The sequence below is a fragment of the Talpa europaea genome (assembly GCF_964194135.1).
Source record: "Talpa europaea genome assembly, chromosome: 8".
In the NCBI taxonomy this organism is placed as follows: domain Eukaryota; kingdom Metazoa; phylum Chordata; class Mammalia; order Eulipotyphla; family Talpidae; genus Talpa; species Talpa europaea.
Window position 1 is genome coordinate 24,440,051 of NC_140075.1, and position 21,133 is coordinate 24,461,183.

Below are 21,133 nucleotides of genomic sequence, written 5' to 3' on the forward strand. Positions count from 1 at the left end.
CGCCGCGGGGCTGTGGGGGCGCGTGGCCGCGTCCAGAGGCCGCCGGCGCCCCAGGACCCAGGGGTGCTCCCCCGGGCCCGACCCCGCGAGGGGGGCGCCCGGCGGCCGGCAGGGGGCGCGGCGCCCCCGTCCTCGCGCGGGGGCTTCGCGGGAGCGTGGCGGGTGGTCGGTCGGCGGAGGGGGGTGGCCGGGCCCGCGCGTCCTCGGGGAGACCCGGACCCGCCCCCCAGCCGCCGGCCTCGGCGACCCCCGCGCCCTTCCCCCGGGCTGCGCCCCGGGGCCGCGAGGCCGGGCGGGGCGGACGGCGCTGGAGCCTCGGGCGGGCCGCCGCGAACCCAGCGCCCCGGGGGGGGGGTCCCCGAGAGGCGCCCGGGGAGGGGTCCCCGAGAGGCGCCCGGGGCGGCCCCGCACCCCGCCGCGGAACAATGGCCGGGCTGGGGGCGCCGTCGCGGGGGGGCGCCCGGCCGCAAGCCCCGCCCCCGGCTCCCTGACGACGCGGGCCGGGCGGCGCAGCCCGCGGGGTCCCCGCCCCTCGGCGCCCCGCACCGGGCGGGGCCGGGAGACGCCGCCGCCTCTGCAGCCGCAGCCTGCTCTGCGGAGCGGGCCCGGGCCGGAGCGGGGTGCCCTTCCGCCCGCCGCTATGAGCCGGGGAGGCCCGGGGGGCTGGGCCCCCCTCGACCCCACCCCGGGGCCCCCGGCACCCCCGAACCCCTTCGTGCACGAGTTGCATCTCTCCCGCCTCCAGAGGGTGAAGGTCAGTGTGGGCGGGGGGCGTCGGGAAGACGCGGGGGGCTCGGGGAGGCCTGGGGGAGCCCGGGCAGAGCCGGGGATGGGGATCCCGAAAGAGGCGGGGGGCCGGTTGGCGGGGAAGGGTCTGGGGGTGCGCACGTGGGGGCGAGGGGGAGGCGACGCGTGCTGGGGAGGTCGCGGGTCCGGGCCGGGAGGTGCGCGAGAACTGGCTGGGGAGGATGGGGGCACGGGGAGCGGGCGGGGGAGCGGAATGCGGGGTGCAGCCTGCGGGGGCCGGCGCGCTGGGATGGAGCCGAGGGCTCGGGAAGCGGGGCGGGGGCCGGGGCGGGCTGCTGCGCGCTCGGGCCCCCGATGGGGAGGAAGCGGCTGCTGGGCCCGCGTCCCCGTGCCCTTCCCACACCCCCTGTTTCCATGCTCCCCGCCCCCTCCCCCGCCACTGCAGCACCTCCTGGTGGGGGGCAGGGAGCTGTGGAGGGGGTGCCCACAGGAAGCCCGGGGCTGCACCAGCCCGGGGAAACGCAGAGGGGGTGGGAGGGGGTGGGAGGGGGTGGGAGGGGGTGGCCGAGGTTTCCGCTGCTCTCACCCCGGAGAGGCCGGCTCCTGGGGCGCCGCCTGTTTACCTGCGCGCTCCCCAGAGCGGCCGCCCGGCGCCCGGCTCCTGCTCCTGGCAACCCCTGCCCTGCCTGTGGAGCCCGCGCGTCCCCCGGGGCCGGGGAGGTGCCGCTGGGCAGAGCTAGAGACCGGCCCGGGCCGCAAAGTGGACCTCTCCGGGGTGTCCCGGGCTCCTGCCCCCGGGGCCGGCGCGCAGGGAGCTCTGCACCTGACTCCCCCGGGCAGCAGCTATTTGTGGACTAGGGTGTGGGGGAGGAGACGCCACCTCCAGCCTACCTGACATTCCGCACTGTGCTGGGCACTTCATGCCTTATCGTTAAATCCTCCTCACAGCTTTCCAAGGACTGGAGGCATTTGATGACATTCTTTTGCCTGGCGGGTGGGGGCAGCTGAAAGAGGTGGAGACTCCTGATCCTATTAGTTTTTTCTGCCCTTATTTCATTGGGATCTTCGTTCCTCCACCACCACCCACCTTGCACCCCCGCTGCATCCTGTGTGCCCACACAGCCTGGCTTCTGACCTGTGGGGAGAGCAGAGGAGGGTGGCTTTCTGCTCCTGAGTCCTCCTTTGTGGGCGAGAGGAAGCCAATGGAAGGAGCATCCCCCAGGCCTGAGGTGGCTTCTCTCTCGCCCTCTGCAGTTCTGCCTCCTGGGGGCGCTCTTGGCCCCCATCCGAGTGCTGCTGGCCTTTATAGTCCTCTTCCTTCTCTGGCCTTTTGCCTGGCTGCAAGTCGCTGGTCTTACCGAGGAGCAGCTTCAGGAGCCAGTTACTGGATGGAGGAAGTAAGTGGGGGAGTCAGCCCTCAGACCCTGTGTTGCACGTCTCCTCCCTGCTATTCCATCTCCTCCGTCTTTGGGGGGAAGGGGTGTTTTTCTGAAGCACCCCCACTCAGGCTGGGTAGGTGAGATGAATCAGCCAGGCTCAGCCTGGTACCCAAGTGACGTCCCCTGTCATGTTCCAAAGTGGCCGGAGATCAACCTGTAGTGGAGCCCCGGCGGCCAAAGAGGGCACCCTGCCCAGGCTTGGGGGTGAGTGAGCCTCAGAATCGCTGCCTACATTGAGCCCAGCCTTGCTCTCCAGGACCGTGTGCCATAATGGGGTGCTGGGCCTCAGCCGCCTGCTCTTCTTCCTGCTCGGCTTCCTCCGCATTCGGGTCCGGGGCCAGCGGGCTTCTCGCCTTCAAGCCCCTGTCCTGGTTGCTGCCCCCCACTCAACTTTCTTTGACCCCATCGTTCTGCTGCCCTGTGACCTCCCCAAAGTTGTATCCCGAGCTGAGAACCTTTCCGTGCCTGTCATTGGAGGTGAGAATTTTAACAGGGTACGTAAAAGGGGCGGGATGGCCACTCCAAGCCAAGAAAAAGCACCACTCTGGACAGAACCCGCCTGGAAGGGAGAGAGGGCAGTTTAGGGAGAAGTAAGAAAAGGGATATTGACTGATGTTGGGAAATAAAATGCAGATCAACACCTTTGGTGAACCTGCCTCTTAGACAGGGCTAGGACTTAGAGCAGGTGGTGGGGGAAGGTCTGGTCAATTTCCTCACAAGGACAACTTGCCCAAAAAGGAGAGTCCCCAGGCAGCCATGACGGAGGGCATCTCCTCCTGACCCGGAGGCTGCAGAGGTTAATGCCCCCAAGTAGAACCAAGTGCCCCCTTTATCCTCTCCTGCCCCAGCCCTTCTTCGCTTCAACCAAGCCATCCTAGTATCCCGGCACGACCCAGCTTCTCGGCGCAGAGTGGTGGAGGAGGTCAAAAGGCGGGCCACCTCGGGCGGCAAGTGGCCTCAGGTAGGTATGGGGCTTAAGGCTCGTTCCCTGCCTCAGGTGTGCTTCTGTGGCGACAGGCTGCATTTTCTCCCTTCAGCCCCCCCTTATTCTGGCCCTTGGTCCTCCCACTGCAGGTCCTGTTTTTTCCTGAGGGCACCTGTTCCAACAAGAGGGCTTTGCTTAAATTCAAGCCAGGTGAGTAAAACTGTGGCGAGTGACAGGACTATAGGAAAAAGGAGCCCTAGATTTGGAGACGGGCTCTGGAGTAACCCAAGAAGAGGAGGCGTTAGCGGGAAGGGAGCTGGGAAACCTACCGGCTGACACAGAAAAGTTTCTGGAAGTCAGAAAAGCGTGATTGAGATGGAGCGAGGCCTTATTGGAGAACTGTCTTAGATCCCTGCTCTGCGGCCCTCCAGCTACACCTCCACACACTAACTTCTGCCTGGGGCGGGGTGGGGGGGCCCGAAATGGGGTTTAGGAGCCTTCATCGCAGGAGTGCCTGTGCAGCCTGTCCTCATCCGCTACCCCAACAGTCTGGTGAGTCTTAGTTTGGGGGGGAGGGCAGAGTCTGACAGTCAGGAATCTACCCTAAATGGCAATCAGTGAAGTTAGTGCCCTAATGGGATGTGCATGTGGGGGTGGGGTGGCGCCCAAGGCTGGGTCTGAGCCCCAAAGCAAAGCATTCCAGAGGAAAAAAGGTAATTCTGTTCTTCCCCCACCTGTGCTTCTCCCCTAGGATACCACCAGCTGGGCGTGGAGAGGCCCTGGAGTGTGAGTTCTGGTGTTCCTGGGGTGAGGGTGGGGAGCAGGGTCCATCAGAGAATTGCTGACCCATCTTCCAGTCTCCAGACAAGGTGAACAGTCCGTCTTCATTCTCAGACCGAGAGAACTCTGGAGAAAAGGGGTGTTCTTTTCACTCTGTTCTGTTCTGGTCTACCAGTCTAATCTGGAGGTGCTTTCAGTTAGCCCCCTAATCATTCCTGCTGGGATGAAAACTCTTAACTTACTTTCCTGTATTTGTAACTGATTTCTCTGGGTGTGTTGCTTCTAGAGACATCCTACACAGGGGTTTTTTTTAGGGCTCCTCCTCACTCCAGCACCTCTGTAGCACATCCCTGCAGCTACTCTTTCCCTACCACCTATCTAGCGGTTGGCAGTTGTCTCCCAACTGTATTTACCCAGCTGCCAGGAGTGGCGGGAGTGGCTGGGACGGTTTGCATATCTATGAGCAGAGCTTTCCCACTTCCCCTCCGGGTGGGTGAGCATCTGAGGTTTCTCTCCCTTAGACTCAAAGTCCTTTGGCTCACAGCCTCTCAGCCCTGCAGCATCGTGGATGTGGAGGTACGATAGTTCGACTGTTCCTGACTCTTGTGGAGAAAAGGGTGGGAGTGGCCACCCCTACCTTTGAAGTGCCGATGAGAACTGTGTCTGTTTCAGTTCCTCCCTGTGTACCACCCCAGCCCTGAGGAAAGCAAGGACCCCACCCTCTATGCCAACAATGTCCAGAGAGTTATGGCACAGTGAGTGTCTGCCAAGTATTTCCTGGAGCAGGCATGCGGGGCAAAGGAACAAGGGGCGGTGGGGAGGAGGGCTCAGGTTTTGAGACAAAGGTGGGGAGTGGGCAGGGGGAAAGGCTGTTGGACAGCCAAGACTGGGGGGCAGCCGAGGGGCCTGATCTCCTCTCCTTAGCCAGCAGACCCAGAGTCACTCCTGAACCTAGAAGGCTCTTCTGCCTCCTTCCCCCCTCTTCATCCTGTAGGGCCCTGGGCATTCCGGCCACTGAATGTGAGTTCGTGGGAAGCTTGCCTGTGATTGTGGTGGGCCGGCTGAAGGTGGCCTTTGAGCCGCAGCTCTGGGAACTGGGGAAGGTGCTTCGGAAGGCCGGGTAAGTGACCTTGAAAGTGAGGGAATGGGCAGAGTCAGGTATAGCGGAAGCAAGGGAACGGGGGAAATGGGAAGGAGAAAGAAAAGTCTTGAAAAGTGGGAAAAGGGGAACTTGCTCGAAGACGATGGAGTAAGAGGAAGAAGGACAGAAGGGAAAGACAAGGAATAACCCGGCACAAAAAGCAGAAAGGGCTCTCCAGGGACTGGGAGTCAGAGCGCATCTTAGAAAAACACCCGCTGGACCGGGGCTGGGGCCAACGTCCTGCTGGCTATAGTATGCCCAGAAAGAAACTGAGTCAGGGCCTCCCCGGTGGCGCAGCGGTTGAGCGCTGGGTTGCGAAGCTGCCCGCGGCCTCTGTGGCGCTGGTTCGATCCCCGGCTGCTCCCCGGCCACCGGAGGAGGGTCCCGCATGGCGCGCAGACCTCTCCTGCCGCCCGCTGCTCCCCTCAGCAGTGTACTTCGGTCCTTCTGCCTGCTCTGCTCCCCGCTCTGGCTCTGGTGGATTCTCTCACCCTCCCGCGCTTCTGACTGTACCCAGTGCTTGTATAAACAAAACAAACAAACAAATAAATAAATAAAACATGCCTCTATTAAAAAAAAAAAAAAAAGAACACAGAAAAAAAAAAAAAAGAAACTGAGTCAGCTCTCTGCCTTCAATAATCCTGTTGTAGGCTGTCCCCTGGCTGTGTGGACTCCGGGGCAGAACCGGGCCGGAGTCGGATGATCAGCCGGGAAGAGTTTGCCAAGCAGCTCCAGCTCTCTGACCCCCAGACAGTGGCTGGTGCCTTTAGCTACTTCCAGCAGGTATGGGAGCCGGGATGTGGAGGGCAGCACCCAGGGCATGCCCTCCGGATTGTCTTGCTCAGGATTTGAGAATCGTATCCAGGTAGCCAATCAAATGCATTGGATAATTAATTTGGAGTCCGCACTGGATGTTTCCATAGCTACGGTTAGATGGCTATCTTCTGAGGTTCACTAAGGGTTAAGGGGTGTCTTTTTTTTTTTTTTAAATAATAAATTTTATTTTTATATTCCCCATACAATTGCAGCCCCCCCATTCTGACCCCAATCCCTCCCCTCCCGCCCCCACCCCCCTAAAAGTGTCTCTGGTTCATAGTTGTTTGTTGATTCTGATTTTCACTTTCTTCTAGTTATTCATTTTCCTGGTCCCTTATTTAAGTTTTCTAGATTCCTGCTATGAGTGAGACCATCCGGTATTTTTCTTTTTCTTTTTGGCTTATTTCGCTGAGCATGATCTAAGGGGTGTCTTTTTTACATAACACTTCTTGCACATGGAAGAATAGGGTTTTAATTGCTGTGGGGACAAATAAGAGAAATAATCTATCTGCTTTGGAGACTGGCAAAGATGGGGGAGGCTCATAAGACCTTGTGGGTACCGAGTGAGGGGTCTTCAGCGAAGACTCTCGAAGGTCAGGTAATAGAGCACATACACAGGAGATGACATGGGCAGGTTAGACAGTTAAGAGTTTGAGACCCAAAGGCATTTGCAGTACTTGGGCAAATTTCTTTAAATATCTCATAGCTTCTCTGGGGGATTTTTGAACTTTCTCAAGAATCTTGGCAAACCATATATATTTCCTGGAACTTAACCAGGCTTTTGTGTTGAATTACAGTAATCCCAAAAGATTCTTAAAGTTCATGAACCAGCCACCAATAGTAGTCCCAAGGCTTTTTGATTTGAAATGCAGGCGGTGACTCTCAACATCCTCTGAAGGGGCAGAGAGTGACTGTGTGGGGTCACTCCTTGGATTGAGGCAGATAGCCCGAAAGGAGCCTCCCCACTTAGCCTGCAGCAGAACAAAACCAAAACTGCCCCATAAGAGTTGGCACTGCAGACATCCTCCTTGGTTATGCCAGTGACCCCTCTCTTACCATCTGTTGGACCAGTTTTCGCACAGAGGCTGTCGGTCGAGAACCAGTCTTTCCAGCTTGGGGGCCGGGAAGGTCCTCCGTGACATACCAGATAGTTGATGTCAAGTTCAGCGTCCCTGAGGGATTCCTTAACATCCCCAAGCGATCCCTTTTTAGGAGAGCTTTGTCACAGGTGACTTGGGGGTAAACCCATGATCCGAGAGAATGCTCAGGGATCCTGGAAAGTTTGGGGCTCACCGTTCGGAGGGTAACAGACACAGGGTCCTGCTGCCTGAGAAGCAGCTGGGAAGACGGCAGCACCAAAAGGCAGAGCAGGAAGGAGGGGCTGGTCCCCACATTACTTTGGTTTCTGTTTCACCCTCCAGGATGCCAAGGGTTTGGTGGATTTCCGAGATGTGGCCCTCGCATTGGCAGCTCTGGATAGGAGCAGGAGCCTGGAGGAGCTGACTCGCCTGGCCTTTGAGGTACCAGGGGTTGGAGAGTGAGCAGGTGCCTGTGCTCGCTGTTCCCAGAGGCCTGTGTGGTGTTCTGTGCCCAATAGCTTCTCAAGAATAGCTGCTCGGCATCCACCCCAGTATCACATTGTCTAGAACTACAGAGTGGCTCCGGTGTCTGCATGGAGACATAGCTGAGGGTAGCAGCTATGAAGCGGGGGGGAGGGGTCAGTGAGGGGCCTGTCTGGAAGAGCCGCTGGACAGTGTGGGACAGTGGCATGAGGAGCGCTTGACTTGCACCCCTTTCTCTCCAAGCTCTTTGCTGAGGAGCGAACAGAGGGGCCCGGCCGCCTGCTGTACAGGGACGGCTTCAGCACTATCCTGCACCTGCTGCTGGGCTCGCCCCGCCCGGCTGCCGCCTCTCTGCATGCTGAGCTCTGCCAGGCGGATCCCCAGCAAGGCCTGTCCTTCTGTGAGTCACTGCCTCCTCGGCCCTTGGGCGGGCACTTTTGGGTACAGTCAGCGCCAGGACCTGAAAAGAGCACAGCAGGCGGGGGAGTAGGAGCCGGTCGTGCTGGGGGTCAGAATGTCAGAGGACAGGCTGGAGAGCAGGAGGACGGGGACTTGGGGTTGAGAAGCGAAGCAGAGCACAGAGCAACAGGACACTCCAGTTCTGGGGAAAGAGCAGGGGTGCGCCGTCCTCTCACACGCGGGGCTCTCCCCCGCCCCATCCCTCTCTGCCCGTGCAGGTCAGTTCCAGGACTTCTCCCTCCACGACCCGCTCCACGGGAAGCTCTTCAGCACCTACCTGCGCCCCTCTCAGATACCAAACGCCTCGTCCCCAGGCAGCCCCCCTGTTCTGGCCAACGGGACTGTGCAAGCGCCCAAGCAGAAGGGCGACTGAGCGCCTCAGCCTCCCCCACTCGCGTCCGGCCTGCAGACTCAGGGCGGCGCCGGGGCCTCCCCTGGGCCCGAAGCCCATCTCCACTCCTGCTTGGTTTTTTGTTATAGTTGTTTGTTTTTTAAGTTGGTTTTCATTTTATGTTTGTTTGGTTTTTTTTGTAAGAAACTATTTTATATATAAATATAAATATATATCTATATCTATTTAAAAAAATGCAGTCACTTTGGTATCATCAGCAGGGAAGGAAAGGAATTTGTGATTGCAGGGTGTCCGCTAGGAGACCCCAGCGACACCCAGGGTCAGCCCTCCTGGCCGGAGCTGGGCGCAGCAAGCCGCCTCACTTCTGGCGGGACAGGGCTCTTGCCTGCACAGAAATCAGGCGGCTCTCGCATCCTCACCTGCTCCATAGCCCATATACACACCTTTTAATAGGCTTCCTTGTGAGCCTCTTTTCAGCCTATTCCCTCTTGTTCTGTCCTCGTTAAGAGATTGAAAAATAGCTTAACTGCTATTCCATATTTAATAATCCTACTGGGATTGCCCCCCCCCCACCCCGCCCCCAGTCGAGTGAGCAGAAGGCTGTGTCAGTCGAAACCACAAGGAGCGTTTTTCTGCAGTGGGATGAGTTAAGGACATTTAAGTCCCTTCTCTCTAGCCTCTTTTCAGGGAAGAAGAAAATAAGGACCCCTAAAGAAAGTGCTTTGTCTAGACAGAATTATGAAAAATTAATTAGCTATAGGAAATTAGGCATCTATCCCAGAGATCCGACTGGTAAATGAAAGGCCCTCACTAACTATAGACCAAAAGATAATGATAGATCGTGGAGAGAAGCCCTCCCAGCCCCAGGCCCAGGCTTTGGGTGAGGGGACGTCTCGGTGTTGGGGTTTATCAGGGAGCTGAGATGAGATGAGGCTGGAATGGCATCTGAGTCCATCAGATACGAAGCTATCCCCCGCCCTTGACAACCGCTTTCCCCATCTGGCCGCGCAGATGTGTACAAAAAGGCACAGTGAAAGCATTTCCAACAACAAATCTTTATTTTCCCTCCCCACTCCTTCCAAAGGTGCTTGCCCCTCACCTCCCACACCAAGGGGATCACCTCCAGTCTGGCCAGTGTGACCTCCTGCCCCACCCTCGCAACTTGCAAAACCACCGAAAAAACAGCTGAGAACAAATCTTGGTGTAGTCGTGGTGAAACCTGCCCTGGGGCCTTCTGGTGGATGGGCAGCTGGGGCAAGAATGTCCCAGCGCTCCCTACTGACTGCGGCGTCGTTTCTTCCTCTTGCCTGTGACAAAACTGTCACGCCGCCTTTTACGAGGCTGTGAGGGTCGACCCACTCCCAGAGTCAGGGGCTTCTCCCCGGAGACCCCAAATTCAACTCCTGGGTAGGGCCTCTTTTCAGCAGCAGATGCACCTTCAGCTAGGCCTCGCTTCCTAGACTTGGCAACAGGATATGGAGGTTGGCCAAGGCCTCTTGCCTCAGCAGAGAGGGAACGGGATGCTTTCTGGACACCCTGACCTGTTGAAGGCAGGCCTGAGGTGGGGCGAGGGCTGAGGGGAAAGCCCCTTGGAGACAGGCTAAGTTTAGAGGCCAAAAGGTAAGCAAAGTTGGAGAGTTCCTCATCCTCCTCCTCTTCCTCCTTGCCCTTCGCTTTGGCCCCATCTGCTGAACTGCATGTTTCATTAACAGGAGAGGTCTCTCTCGGGACTAAGGCACCCCTGGCTCCCCATCTAGGGGAAGTGCTCCCAAGGCTATGGTGAGATGTCGGCTTGGGGGTCCCGTGTGCACAAGACTTTTGATTTCCTGATACGAGAGCAGGGTCTTTAGGTTTAGGTGAACCTGTATCCTTGCCCTGTCTTTGGGGGTCATAAGAATTAAAACTTGATGGGCAGCTATCTTCACCTTCCCCTAGCTGGAGGTCCCGGGCATCTCTAACATCTGGTGTGTTGATGTGGTCTGTGCTTTCCAGTTGAGCGGGAACAGAATTATCTCCAATGCCCCCCTCTTGGCTGGCCTCAGGAAAAGCAGAGACATCCTGGGTCCCCAGGATGAGGATATTGCCCTGACATGCAGGCAGGAGGGTTTCTTTGGAAGCCCCCAGTGTGGAGGCATCAATTCTGCTCTCCTGCAATGGGGAGCAAACTTCAGCCCACAGATCACTTGGGTCTTCTGTGGTTTTGGGGCTCCGCTTGCTATCTTTAGGCCTCACAGCTGGGCTGTTGGCCCTCAGAGGTCCTGGTAAGCTGCAGTAGTTTCTCTTTTCTAGAGCTACTATGGCATCTGGGCCTCCACAGGGAACTGCACTAGTGACCCCATCTCCAGGCGTGGTGGTCTCTCCGGGACCCAGAGAAATGTTGCTTCTGGAACCCAATGCCTGGCAGCCTCCCTGGTGCTCAGCTACACACACCCTGTCATGGAAGTTGTCTATGACCTCCTCGATCTGCAAGGGCAACTCCAAGCCTATGGCATCCATCTCACCTCTCAGCCAAAATCCTGGACTGAGAGAGGTTCCATCCCTGTCCTCAGCCTCAGCTGCTCCAGCAGAAGGGTTCTGATCATAGGTCTGAACTATGGGAGGACCTCTATCATCTCCCCACATGACTCCTGAAGAGCCTTCCTGAGGTGCCCCTGATGGCTCCTCCCCCTGTGGAAGCCCTTCAAGACCTCCTACCTGTTCCCTCTGCAACACCAGCACCTGTTTCTCTAGCCCCTGTCCTTGGAGAGGAGCCAGATCTGTGAGTCCAACATCCAGATGGGGAATTATCTCAAGTGGTGGGGGACCTTCCTGCCAGCAAAGGGACACAGACTTAGAGGTCCTCTCAGCCACCAGGGGGCGCTCACGGGACCCCGCACGGCCCAGTTGCTCATCCTGCTGTGGAGATGTCCGGTTGGTGACCTTCCCAGAGCCTCTCCTCACCATTCCTAAGGGCCCCCGAGTCCCCTGTGGAACTGCGAGTTCTAGCTGCAGGTCCCAGCTGCTGGGGGATGGCAGAGCATTCCCATCACTGCGCATCCCCCTCAGACCATCTAGGGCCCGCTCCTGCTCACCATGCACTTCTCTTGCCCGATTTCCTGGAGAAGCAGACTTTCCAAGGCGAACAGTGCCCCCGGCCACCCGAGACCCAGGTGAGGGCCGAAGCCTTCCACCCCCATCTTCATCCTCATCAGAAACAGAAGGACTGGAGTCTGACTGGACTCCGCTGCAACTTGGAGGTGCCTCTGCATCCTCCTCCTCTTCCAAGGCCAGCAGCCGCTTCTGGACCAGCTAGAAGGAGAACAGAGGCCATCTATATACATGGTTGTGAGACGAGGTGGCTGAGTGGGTGGTGAGGAGGTGGTGCCTAAGCAGGGCAGAGGATGCAAGCAAGGGGCTTAAGTGATGGCATCAAAGACGGATCGGGCTTCTTCTGTTTCCTGGGCCTCATTCCCATACTTTGAGCCCTTACACTACCTTTTTCTGCATTTCCACAGTCGCTCGCCTACTTGTGCACCTAGAGCCCAATCCTGAAGTCGTTCATCATACCATTCAAGACAATATAGGGTTAGATAAAATCACACACTCTTATTCTGATTTCCCTCCCTCCCAGACTCACCTGGGCAAGACTGAGTCCTTCTTCTTGCTCCAGCTCCTCAATTAAGGCTAAGGGGTCCCTCTGTTGTTCTGGGGACAGCAGATCTGCCAGAAATCGAGGGTGAATGACAGCCTCCACCTGGGCAACAGAAGGAAAAGTGGTGTGAGTACTGGACAGGAGGTAACCTATGAGCCAGAGGCTCTACAGAAGACGCCATGAACAGCCCCCCCCCCACACACACACACACACTGTCCCCACTGCCAACTCTCCTCCTGACCATGTCCACCACCAGCTATATATCTACCTGTGTAGCATTTCTCAGGACAGGAGAGCACCTAGTTCTTTTTTTTTTTTTTTTTTAAAGTGGCATATATTTATTTATTTGTTTGCTTGTTTGGTTTTTTTTTTTGTGTGTGTGTTTATATATGCACTGGGTACAGTCAGAAGCGTGGGAGGGTGAGAGAATTCACCAGAGCCAGAGCGGGGAGCAAAACAGGCAGAAGGACCGAAGTACACTGCTGAGGGGAGCAGCGGGCGGCAGGAGAGGTCTGCGCGCCATGTGGGACCCTCCTCCGGTGGCCGGGGAGCAACTGGGGATCGAACCGGCGCCGCAGAGGCCGTGGGCAGCTTCGCAACCCAGCGCTCAACCACTGCGCCACCCGGGAGGACCGAGAGCACCTAGTTCTTAAGTACCTCTGGAAGAGGTAGGAATTCCTAGCATCTACTAAAACCAGCCCACCTTGGAAACAAAGACCTCCTGAGAACACAGCTCATCGATGTAGCTCAGGAGATCTGGATCTGGATATATCCCTTCCTCCTCCTGCTGCCGTTCTTCCTCTTCCTGTCTTCCATCTGCCTCCCCAGGGGCCGAGTCAGTCCCTGCCAGCCCTTCCATGATGTCAGCATACTCTTTCACAGCTTCTGGCGGAATCTCCTTGGGCGCCTGGGCTGCTGGAGGCCTCTGGGTCTTGCGCTGACGCCTGCGTGGGGCCCGTGCCTTAGAGGCTGCCTTCTTGGGAATGTACACTAAGGGGCAAGAGGGAAAGGAGACACACAAGTGGCACACACCACGGGCTACATCTGAACCCTACGTAAGGGGAGCAGTCTGGGTACTCTGAAATGGTTCTAGTCTGGACCAGGTCAGCCTGAAACTGCCAGGTGTGGGAAAAGATTGAGAAGCTGGAGGGTCTGAAAGAGGGAATCACTGCATGAGGGATCATGAACCCCCTGAATATCTAAGAAGTCCCCTGATTCAGTGTCCATTTCTTAGGTTGTATGATGTGCCTTATTTACAGTCTTGGCGACAGAGTAGTTGGTTCATTTGACCAAGGTCAAAACCTACTTTGGGACAAGGAGAACTTGAGAACCCAGCCTCTTGTGTGTCCTGTCTGGAACTTTGACAGCTTCTTCCCAGAAGAAGGTAGTGAGGGCAATGCCTTCCTAACCTGTGACTGGCCTCTGAGCCATTGGCCTAGGACTCCTGTTGGAACTGTAGGCTTACCTGGCTGCTGGCCAGGCTCAGCTGGTGAGGGCCCTGGAGGATCACGTTTCAGAGGGGCCGCAGGAGGCAGGCCCTGGGGCCTGTTCATCAACTGTGTGTTCTGAATCTGCATCTCCTCCTCCGCCTCAAACTCCATGAACCTGCAGAAGGTGTGGAAGGGCAGTGCTGAGGCCAGATCCATCTGGGACCTGGGCACCAGCGGGTGCCAAGCATAGCTAAGAATGGATGTGCCCTCACGTAGGCAAAACTGCATCTAAGTCAGTCACTGAAGAGGGAGCTGCTTACCGACAGTCAAACAACAGTTCTGGGGGCTTCTCACAAGGTCACCACTAGTCCCTTCATCCACGGCAGTCATTCAGAAAGCTTGTTGAGAAACGAACCATCTGGTACTTGTACGTTTCCACCCCTATTTCATCCAGTATATGGCAGCAATTAATACAGACTTGTTCAATTCAATCAGTCATTTCTACCACATCTGCACAGGAAACCTCAAGCAGGTCTCTCCTCAAGGAAGGCCTCTACCCGGAGGACACCACAGAGAATGGCTGAGATCTTGAAACAGGGCAAGGGTGGCAGTTGCCACCAGGGGGCAGTGCTGCGACCCACGAGTCCTGAGGCCCTGGAAGGGTAAATCTAGGTTTTTGAGTCCAGGAGGTTTGGGGAGAGAAAATGGAAGCCAAGCTTGAATGAAAAAATTTTCCTCAGAGTTGTTATTTTCCCAGGAAGCAGAAGATGGCTGATCTGTTTTTGACGCCATTCCAAGAATTTTATCAAAATTTTTATGAATCAGGCTGGAGACAGACCACTCTGGGCATCTAGGACCCTGGCTTCCCCTGAGCAACCTCTTCAGGAGCCAGCCCCTGCCAGGGTGAGCAGGCTAAACAATTTCTGTGGGGGGAGGGGGGAGGGGCGCCTCCCCGGTGGTGCAGGGGTTAAAGACACCGTACGCAATCACCAGCCACTCTGGCATGAGTTCAATCCCCAGCCAGGGAGCTAATAACCCATGTGGCTCAGCAAACTTCTCCTGTCTCCCCCGCTGCTCCCCTCAGCAGTGTATTTCAGTCAGTCTGCCTGTTCTGTTCCCTGCTCTGTCTCTGGTGAATCCTCTCAGCCCCCGCACCTCTGGCCTACACCTAGTTCTTTTATGCACAAATAAGTAAAAATAAATCTTAAAAAAAAAAAAAAACCTATCTGTGCAACTATTTCCTGAGGAGGTCCCAAGGTCTGCACCAATAGCACTTCCACCCGGTGGAGGAAGTAGCAAGGCTCCCACACATAAGCCTTTCCTATCTGTCCCAGCCCTCTCAGTAATTCCGTGCCCTGGAATGAACAAGGGCTCGCCAGACTCACTTTTCTGCCATCTCATAAAAGATCATCCGGTCGAAGTTGCTGGTTCGCTCCCATTCCTGCACAGCCCTTGGCAGTCCCTCCTCCAGAGTCATGGTGGGCTTCAGCCGGGCCAGGGAACGAAGCACTGGACTAAAATTCACATGGGTCAGTCACATTCTACAAGTGTACCCCCCATTCACCTATCCTGACATCCACCTCCACCCACACCCCCTGACCCTCTTGGATCTAACATGCCCCTCAGTCCCTGTCACATTTCACTTCTGATTGAACTTCCACACCCTCAACCTCCCATCCATTCATGTACGGTACTCTCTCTCCCACCAGCATACACAGTTCTCACACAAAATCAAACAATTCTCCCGACCTTTTGAAACCAACCACCCTCAATTCTCACAGTGCTGTCTTCAACTAAACATTGGAAAAAGAACACTCATGTTAGTAAATTAATGGGATTTAATGTAAAGAAAGCTTAATCCCACCCAAGGTTTCTTGCATTTTAAAAAAAGGCACTTGCTAACTTAATGGAATGCTTAATTAAAGTTTGTGTGGTGTTATTTGTTGGCTTTAAATTTTTTTTTCTTTGCCTCTGAGATACCTCTCATGACAAATGTCAACTCTAGACCCAAGTTTTTTGTGATCCTGAGGAATTCAACAACCCAGCTGAAAGGGAACACTTCACTTTTGCCTACCTGACTTCCCAAGAGTCCTTCAAATTTTATTGTACCTAGAATCACCTGGTGAAGCTTGCTATAACTATAGATTCCCAAGACCCCAGGACCTGGCATTTTACCAGCTTCCCAGGTGAGTTGCAGAGCATCTGGTCTGCACTTTGGGGGGAGACCCTGCCCACAGCCCAAGTGGGGAAAGCAGTAGGACCTTGCAGCCTCAAAAGTTGGCATTTCATCCTGCCAGACTCCGCAAGAGAACTCAGGGCTGCAAGGGAGCAGGGAGTTATGATGGTGAGCTGCACCCCGGGCTTTGGGGGAGGTTTTTGATTTATTCACGCCAAAGTCACAGGTATCAGCCACTGGAGGAACACCATTTTTTTGAAGTCCAGTGAAAGACTGCATGTGAATCATAGTGCTTTACACAAAATGTGAGAGGTACAGTCCAGTTGAGAGAGGCTTTGGGTCTGTGTGGGGAGAAAAAATTAGCCCAGAAGGTTATTGACTCTGCTTTACAAACACAACACACAGCCTGTGACCCCAGGCTCCTCAGCTAAACATCCATTTATATTCTTAGGCATAACATCATTTTGGCCTTTTCTGAGTTCCTTTCCTCTTCTAGATTATCTTTTTATAATTATAATAATGATGATGATGATGATCACCATCATAGAAACTACCACTTAATAAGCCATTTTCTGTGCCAGGCAGTTTACTAAACACTTCACATACATTAACTCATTTCATCTTCTCAGCATCCTCAGAAGTATGTGTAATTATCCCCTTTACGGTTGAAAAAACCAAGGCAAAGATATGAAATGTCAAGCCCAGGATCACAAACCTAGTGAAGGGTGTAGAGCCGCGGGCCTCGACCCCTAAGCACCTCCCTATTTCAACCTGAATAAGGCCCCACCGTCTTCCTCTCCCACAGGAATGGGTCAGGGCCCAGGACACCTCATGCCGGCCGGTGTGGACAGCTCCACTCCCCAACAGAAGGTAGTAAAATAAAATGGGGAGACACTGGCACTTGGTGGCAGAGACTTAAGTCCAATCATTGCTCCTTGCTTTGTGACAGAAAACCTCTCTGAGCTTCAACCTTCTATCTGTAAATGTTACTTACCCAAAAAAAACGCTTGCCTGAACTCAGGGTTGTGAGGATTTATTGAGAAGACATCTGAAAGCTTGCTGTAAACTGGGAGGTCAGGTGAAGGCTTATCATCATCGTCATCATTATTTACCCTCCTCATCCTGCTTTTAGTTCTTATAATATCACCATTACTTTCAGGGCCTGCTCTCAAGTATTCCTAAATAGTCTAACTGCTTTTAAAAGTTCTCCTCAAAGTCCTCCTTATTTAAAAGCCCCAGATAACTGATCAGTCTCCCCACTTACATAAGAAAGCAGGAAAGGGCTTCTGCATCAGGACTTTGAGACAAGTGCCTCCGGGCCAAAGCTTTGTAGCGCTGCCAACGACGGAAGTTCTCGTAAACACCCTTGGAGGTATAGGAGAGGTCACCCAGGGAGGGCTTGGGTTGGGTGGCCTCAGGACCTCCTTCCCCGGTTGTCCCAGGTGGCCCTGGCCAAGCCTTTTCCGGGGACACAGTGGGAGCCAGTTGGGCAGCTGGAGGTGGAGCCTGAGGAGGAAAGCCTAGGAGGCCCTCCTGGCTCACCCCAATAGCCTTAGTGGGTAGAAGAGTCTTCACATTAGAGGCTGTCACAAGTCGAGGGGTAGGACCCTGAGGGACCCCGCAGGGAGCGCCTGAGGCAATCCAGTTGAGGGTGGTCTGAGTAAGGATAAAGTTCTGAGCTTGAGAGGATTCAGTTGGCCCCCCTTCTGTCTTGACTTTGATAATGACCTTGCCAGCATCAGCCCCATTGGGGCCTGTACCCCCATCCCCTGTCACCAACAATGGGTTGGGGAAAGCAGAGAGCACCAGAGGGTTGCCAGGAGAGAATGTTGAAGGCATGGGGGGCTGCGGAGGCGGCTCCCAGGGTGATGGGTCTGGCAGGCCTGGAGCAGGTGGGGGTAAGGGAAGCGCCGTGAAAGAAGGTAGGGCAGTGCCAGGTTTCATGGTCATATCCGGTCCAGGCAATGGAGATGCTGTTGAGACAAAGAAAAAGCAGGAATGGAGTAGGAGAAAGGATATCAAATATTAGTCATTAGTCCCTAGAGAGTGTGAACACTGATTCTCAACAGGTAAGGGAGGGGATACAGAGCAGGCATGAGCGTGGTCTGCAAATATAACCCTGAGTGATTTTGATGGCCTTACTCCTAGTTAAGAATTACTTCCCTGGGGGGGCCTTCCCTGGTGGCACAAGGGGTTAAGACGCAACCTATGAAGCTGTCCGCAGCCTCTGCGGCATGAGTTCAATCCCTGGCCTGCAGGGAGCTACCCACATGGCGCAGCAGACCTCTCCTATCTCACCCGCTGCTCCCCTCAGCAGTGTACTTCTGTCGATCTGCCTGTTCTGTTCCCCGTGCTCTGTGTCTGGTGAATCCTTTCACCCCTCCACACCTTTGGCCTGTACCCCGGCTCTTATATGCATAAATAAATAAATCTTAAAAAAAAAAAAAAAAGAATTACTGCCCTGGGACTCTTGATTCATACCCCATAACGAATCCCATCCAGCACGCAGGTACATCTCTTCTTCCTACCTATCCCAGCACATCCACACCACCCTCTCTCTAGCTGCCCTGTTACTGCCCCTGGAGGGCAGGTAGGTGTGCATTAGATGTTTGGTTCCCAGGAGTTGTGTGCTAGAACAATTCAGAAGCGACTAGACAAGTGTCAGGGTGTGGGCAAGGAGAGGGCAGTGTGGGGAGGGGGTGGATTCCAGAGCTATAAGCAGTTGCTGGACAAGTTAAACTCAGGTAGTGCAGACTGTCTGTAATTCCTTTTTTTTTTTAAGATTTATTTATTATTTATACAAGCACTGGGTACAGTCAGAAGCGCGGGAGGGTGAGAGAATTCACCAGAGCCAGAGCGGGGAGCAGAGCAGGCAGAAGGACCGAAGTACACTGCTGAGGGGAGCAGCGGGCGGCAGGAGAGGTCTGTGTGCCATGCAGGACCCTCCTCCGGTGGCCGGGGAGCAGCCGGGGATCCAACCAGCGCTGCAGATTCTGCGGGCAGCTTCGCAACCCAGCGCTCAACAGTTGCACCACCGGGGAGGCCCCCCCTTTTTTTTTTTCTTAAAGATTTATTTATTTATACAAGCACTGGGTACAGTCAGAAGCGCGGGAGGGTGAGAGGATTCACCAGAGCCAGAGCAGGGAGCAGAACAGGCAGACTGACGAAATACACTGCTGAGGGCAGCAGCGGGCGGCAGGAGAGGTCTGCGCGCCATGTGGGACCCTCGCCAGGCGGCTGGGGATTGAACCAGCGCTGCAGAGGCTGCGGGCAGCTTCGTAACCCAGTGCTCAACCGCTGCGCCACCGGGGAGGCCCCCCAGTTCTGTTCTTGAAGAGAAAATTCTAGAGTGGGCCTCCCTGCCGGCGCAAGCGGTTAAGACGCAACCTGTGAAGCTATTCGCAGCCACTGCAGCACAAGTTCGGTCCCCGGCCAGCCAGAGAGCAGCCCACGTGGCGCAGCAGACCTCTCCTGTCTCACCTGCTGCTCCCCTCAGCAGTGTATTTCAGTTAATCCGCCTGTTCCGTTCCCGACTCTCTCTGGTGAATCCTCTAACCTCCACACCTCTGGCCTGTACCCCAGTTCTTGTATGCATAAATAAATAAATCTTTTTTTTTAAAAAAAGAAAATTCTAGAGCAGACTCCATCTGCCTGAAGAATACACAAGAATACACAAGGGCCTTCCTCTTGAACCCTCTTTGTGCCACTTGTACCACACCCCAACATTTTACTGTCCCCTCCAACAGAAATACACATTGAAGGGGTCCCTATCCCAGAGATGCAAGTTGCCATCCCTTCTCTGTATCCAGAATTTTCCTCCAAGGTGCCCTGACCTGCCTCCTTTTCCTTGACCAATCTCCAGGCTTACTGGCACAATCCCTAGCCTCTGACAAGTGTGATGCCTACGGTGGTGTCTAGTGTTCTCACATCTCTCTTGCTCTGCCAGAAGAGCTTGTTCCCAGGTAAAGTATCAAAGTTGAATCTTCAAGGATGAGAGTAGGTGACAGGGACATCCCACCTCCCCACCCACCCACCCACTTATAGACTTACCTCCCTCTGAAGCCATCCTGTTACGTTTGGGCACTAATCGTGGCTGTCTGGAAGCCTCCAGAATGAAAGTCAGATCCAGGAACCAGAGAGTAACCTGGCTCCAAGAGATACACAAGGATCCAAGGAAGGGAAGGTAAAGATCAGATCAAAACAGAACTAGAATCTAGGACTCAAGGCATTCTGCCGTGGGGGAGGGGAAAGTTAGGTGGGAGTGGAGAAAAGTGTTACAAAGGGTTCTATAAGCCGGGAATAACCAGGAATTCTCTCCAAACTGCAGTATGGCAACACAATTGTTGATTGCTGCATACCTCTTTAGGGCAACCTGTAAATTCCTTCTCAGATTCCCAACATTATAATTTCACATCTTGGTTCCCTATAAAATTCTTCACCGTTTCAATACCTTTCACTCCCTCCCAGTCTGCAACTGACTTTCTATTAATAGCAGGTTGTGGTAAATCCTTGACTTAACTCAATGTTGGCTGCAGGATATAGCTCTGAACCAAATTCAGAGCACAGTCTGTGTATTTAAGGATCAAGGGAACCAAATGTTTGAAATTAGGATTGTTTCAGAGGGTATTTGATCGCTATGTGCATATCACTTCCTTGGAAAGCTGTCTGCAATCCCTCAAGAGCCCATTCCCAGTAGCCCTGCAGTTCATAGAAGATTCAGCCTAAAATTGCATGACCAAAAGTCCTACTGTTTGTTACATTACTTTGTTTTAAATTTTGGTTAAATCATTTTAAAATTTTTAATGAATAATATATTAGCAGGGTTCAAAAGTCAAACTGTGCAAAATGGAATAAGCAGCAATTCTTCCTCCTACTCCTTTCCTCTGGAGCCTAGTTCTGTAGCCCAGAGGAAGCACATATTATGCTTCTTGTGAATCTCTGCAGAGATATTTTATTCAATTATAAATAAGTACAAACGATATTAAAAAAAAACTTTCAGGTTTTTCTGGTTATAAAGTGAATATATGTTCTAACGCTTTTGCATTATAAGTAGTGCTGCGACCACCATCTTTGTAAAGGTATCTGGGCTCCAATTCTCATTTCTTTAAACCAGCCTTAGAAGGAGAATTTCTACGTTCTTTTAAAATTCGAAATCCCTTTAGGAGGTTTATCTTATGCTATTTTTAGCTACTCACCATGTAAGAAAGAGCGCTGAATTTGTAGTAAAGAGACCTGAGTTTGAATCTTGGTTCCACCACTAAGTCATACTTCACCAGTTTCATGAAATAACCTCATGCCCTCTGCTCTGTACAGAACAGCGAATACCCGTCATGCACTCTTTACCGCCAATACTTTAAAATAGGGCGTGGGGAACCGCATGTTTTAAAGAGGGGGGTAAAGAAAATCTTACTTCTTTCCCAAGATATATGTGACCGAATCTTGCAGCCCTCGTTTGCCCAGCGGCTAGAAAACGACGACTTTGGAAATGGGTGTTCACCTTGCGATAAAGAAAGGATTCTATACACCAATGTTCAGCCTCGCCTCTCCCTACCCCCCCTTAAGCCTAGCAGTGTCTGGCACACAGTGGGCGCACCCCACGAGTCTGAGGACGCCTGCAAAGTTGCAACTGGCCTGCAAAGTTGCAACTGGGCGCCTGCGCCTGCAATGTTGCAAGC

General features: G+C 54.3%; 2 protein-coding genes across 2 annotated transcripts; one reads left to right on the forward strand and one right to left on the reverse strand.

Annotated features, from left to right (window-relative positions):
• The first annotated feature begins 639 nt into the window (after positions 1-639).
• On the forward strand, positions 640-8,562 carry LPCAT4 (lysophosphatidylcholine acyltransferase 4). Its single transcript, XM_084241242.1, has 14 exons — positions 640-754; positions 2,002-2,144; positions 2,443-2,663; positions 3,035-3,147; positions 3,261-3,321; positions 3,605-3,663; positions 3,863-3,897; positions 4,413-4,467; positions 4,564-4,646; positions 4,886-5,011; positions 5,683-5,815; positions 7,270-7,368; positions 7,654-7,810; positions 8,088-8,562. Exons 1-14 carry the CDS (start codon positions 641-643, stop codon positions 8,240-8,242), a joined length of 1,554 nt encoding a protein of 517 aa, XP_084097368.1. The 5' UTR covers position 640; the 3' UTR covers positions 8,243-8,562.
• A 934-nt stretch (positions 8,563-9,496) lies between these two features.
• NUTM1 (NUT midline carcinoma family member 1) lies at positions 9,497-19,539 on the reverse strand (the record flags this gene model as incomplete). Its single annotated transcript, XM_084239805.1, has 7 exons — positions 19,509-19,539; positions 16,723-17,431; positions 14,668-14,796; positions 13,318-13,457; positions 12,556-12,842; positions 11,838-11,954; positions 9,497-11,509 (listed from the first exon to the last, which is right to left on the reverse strand). Exons 1-7 carry the CDS (start codon positions 19,522-19,524, stop codon positions 9,497-9,499), a joined length of 3,411 nt encoding a protein of 1,136 aa, XP_084095931.1. The 5' UTR covers positions 19,525-19,539.
• Positions 19,540-21,133: the final 1,594 nt, after the last annotated feature.

Bases quoted from the DNA above. Each gene is read 5' to 3' on its own strand.
- LPCAT4 (XM_084241242.1), top strand. From the start codon at position 641: ATGAGCCGGGGAGGCCCGGGGGGCTGGGCCCCCCTCGACCCCACCCCG. The intron at 755-2,001 runs GTCAGTGTGGGC...CGCCCTCTGCAG, and splicing joins CCCGCCTCCAGAGGGTGAAG to TTCTGCCTCCTGGGGGCGCT. The intron at 3,322-3,604 runs GTGAGTAAAACT...AATGGGGTTTAG, and splicing joins TTTGCTTAAATTCAAGCCAG to GAGCCTTCATCGCAGGAGTG.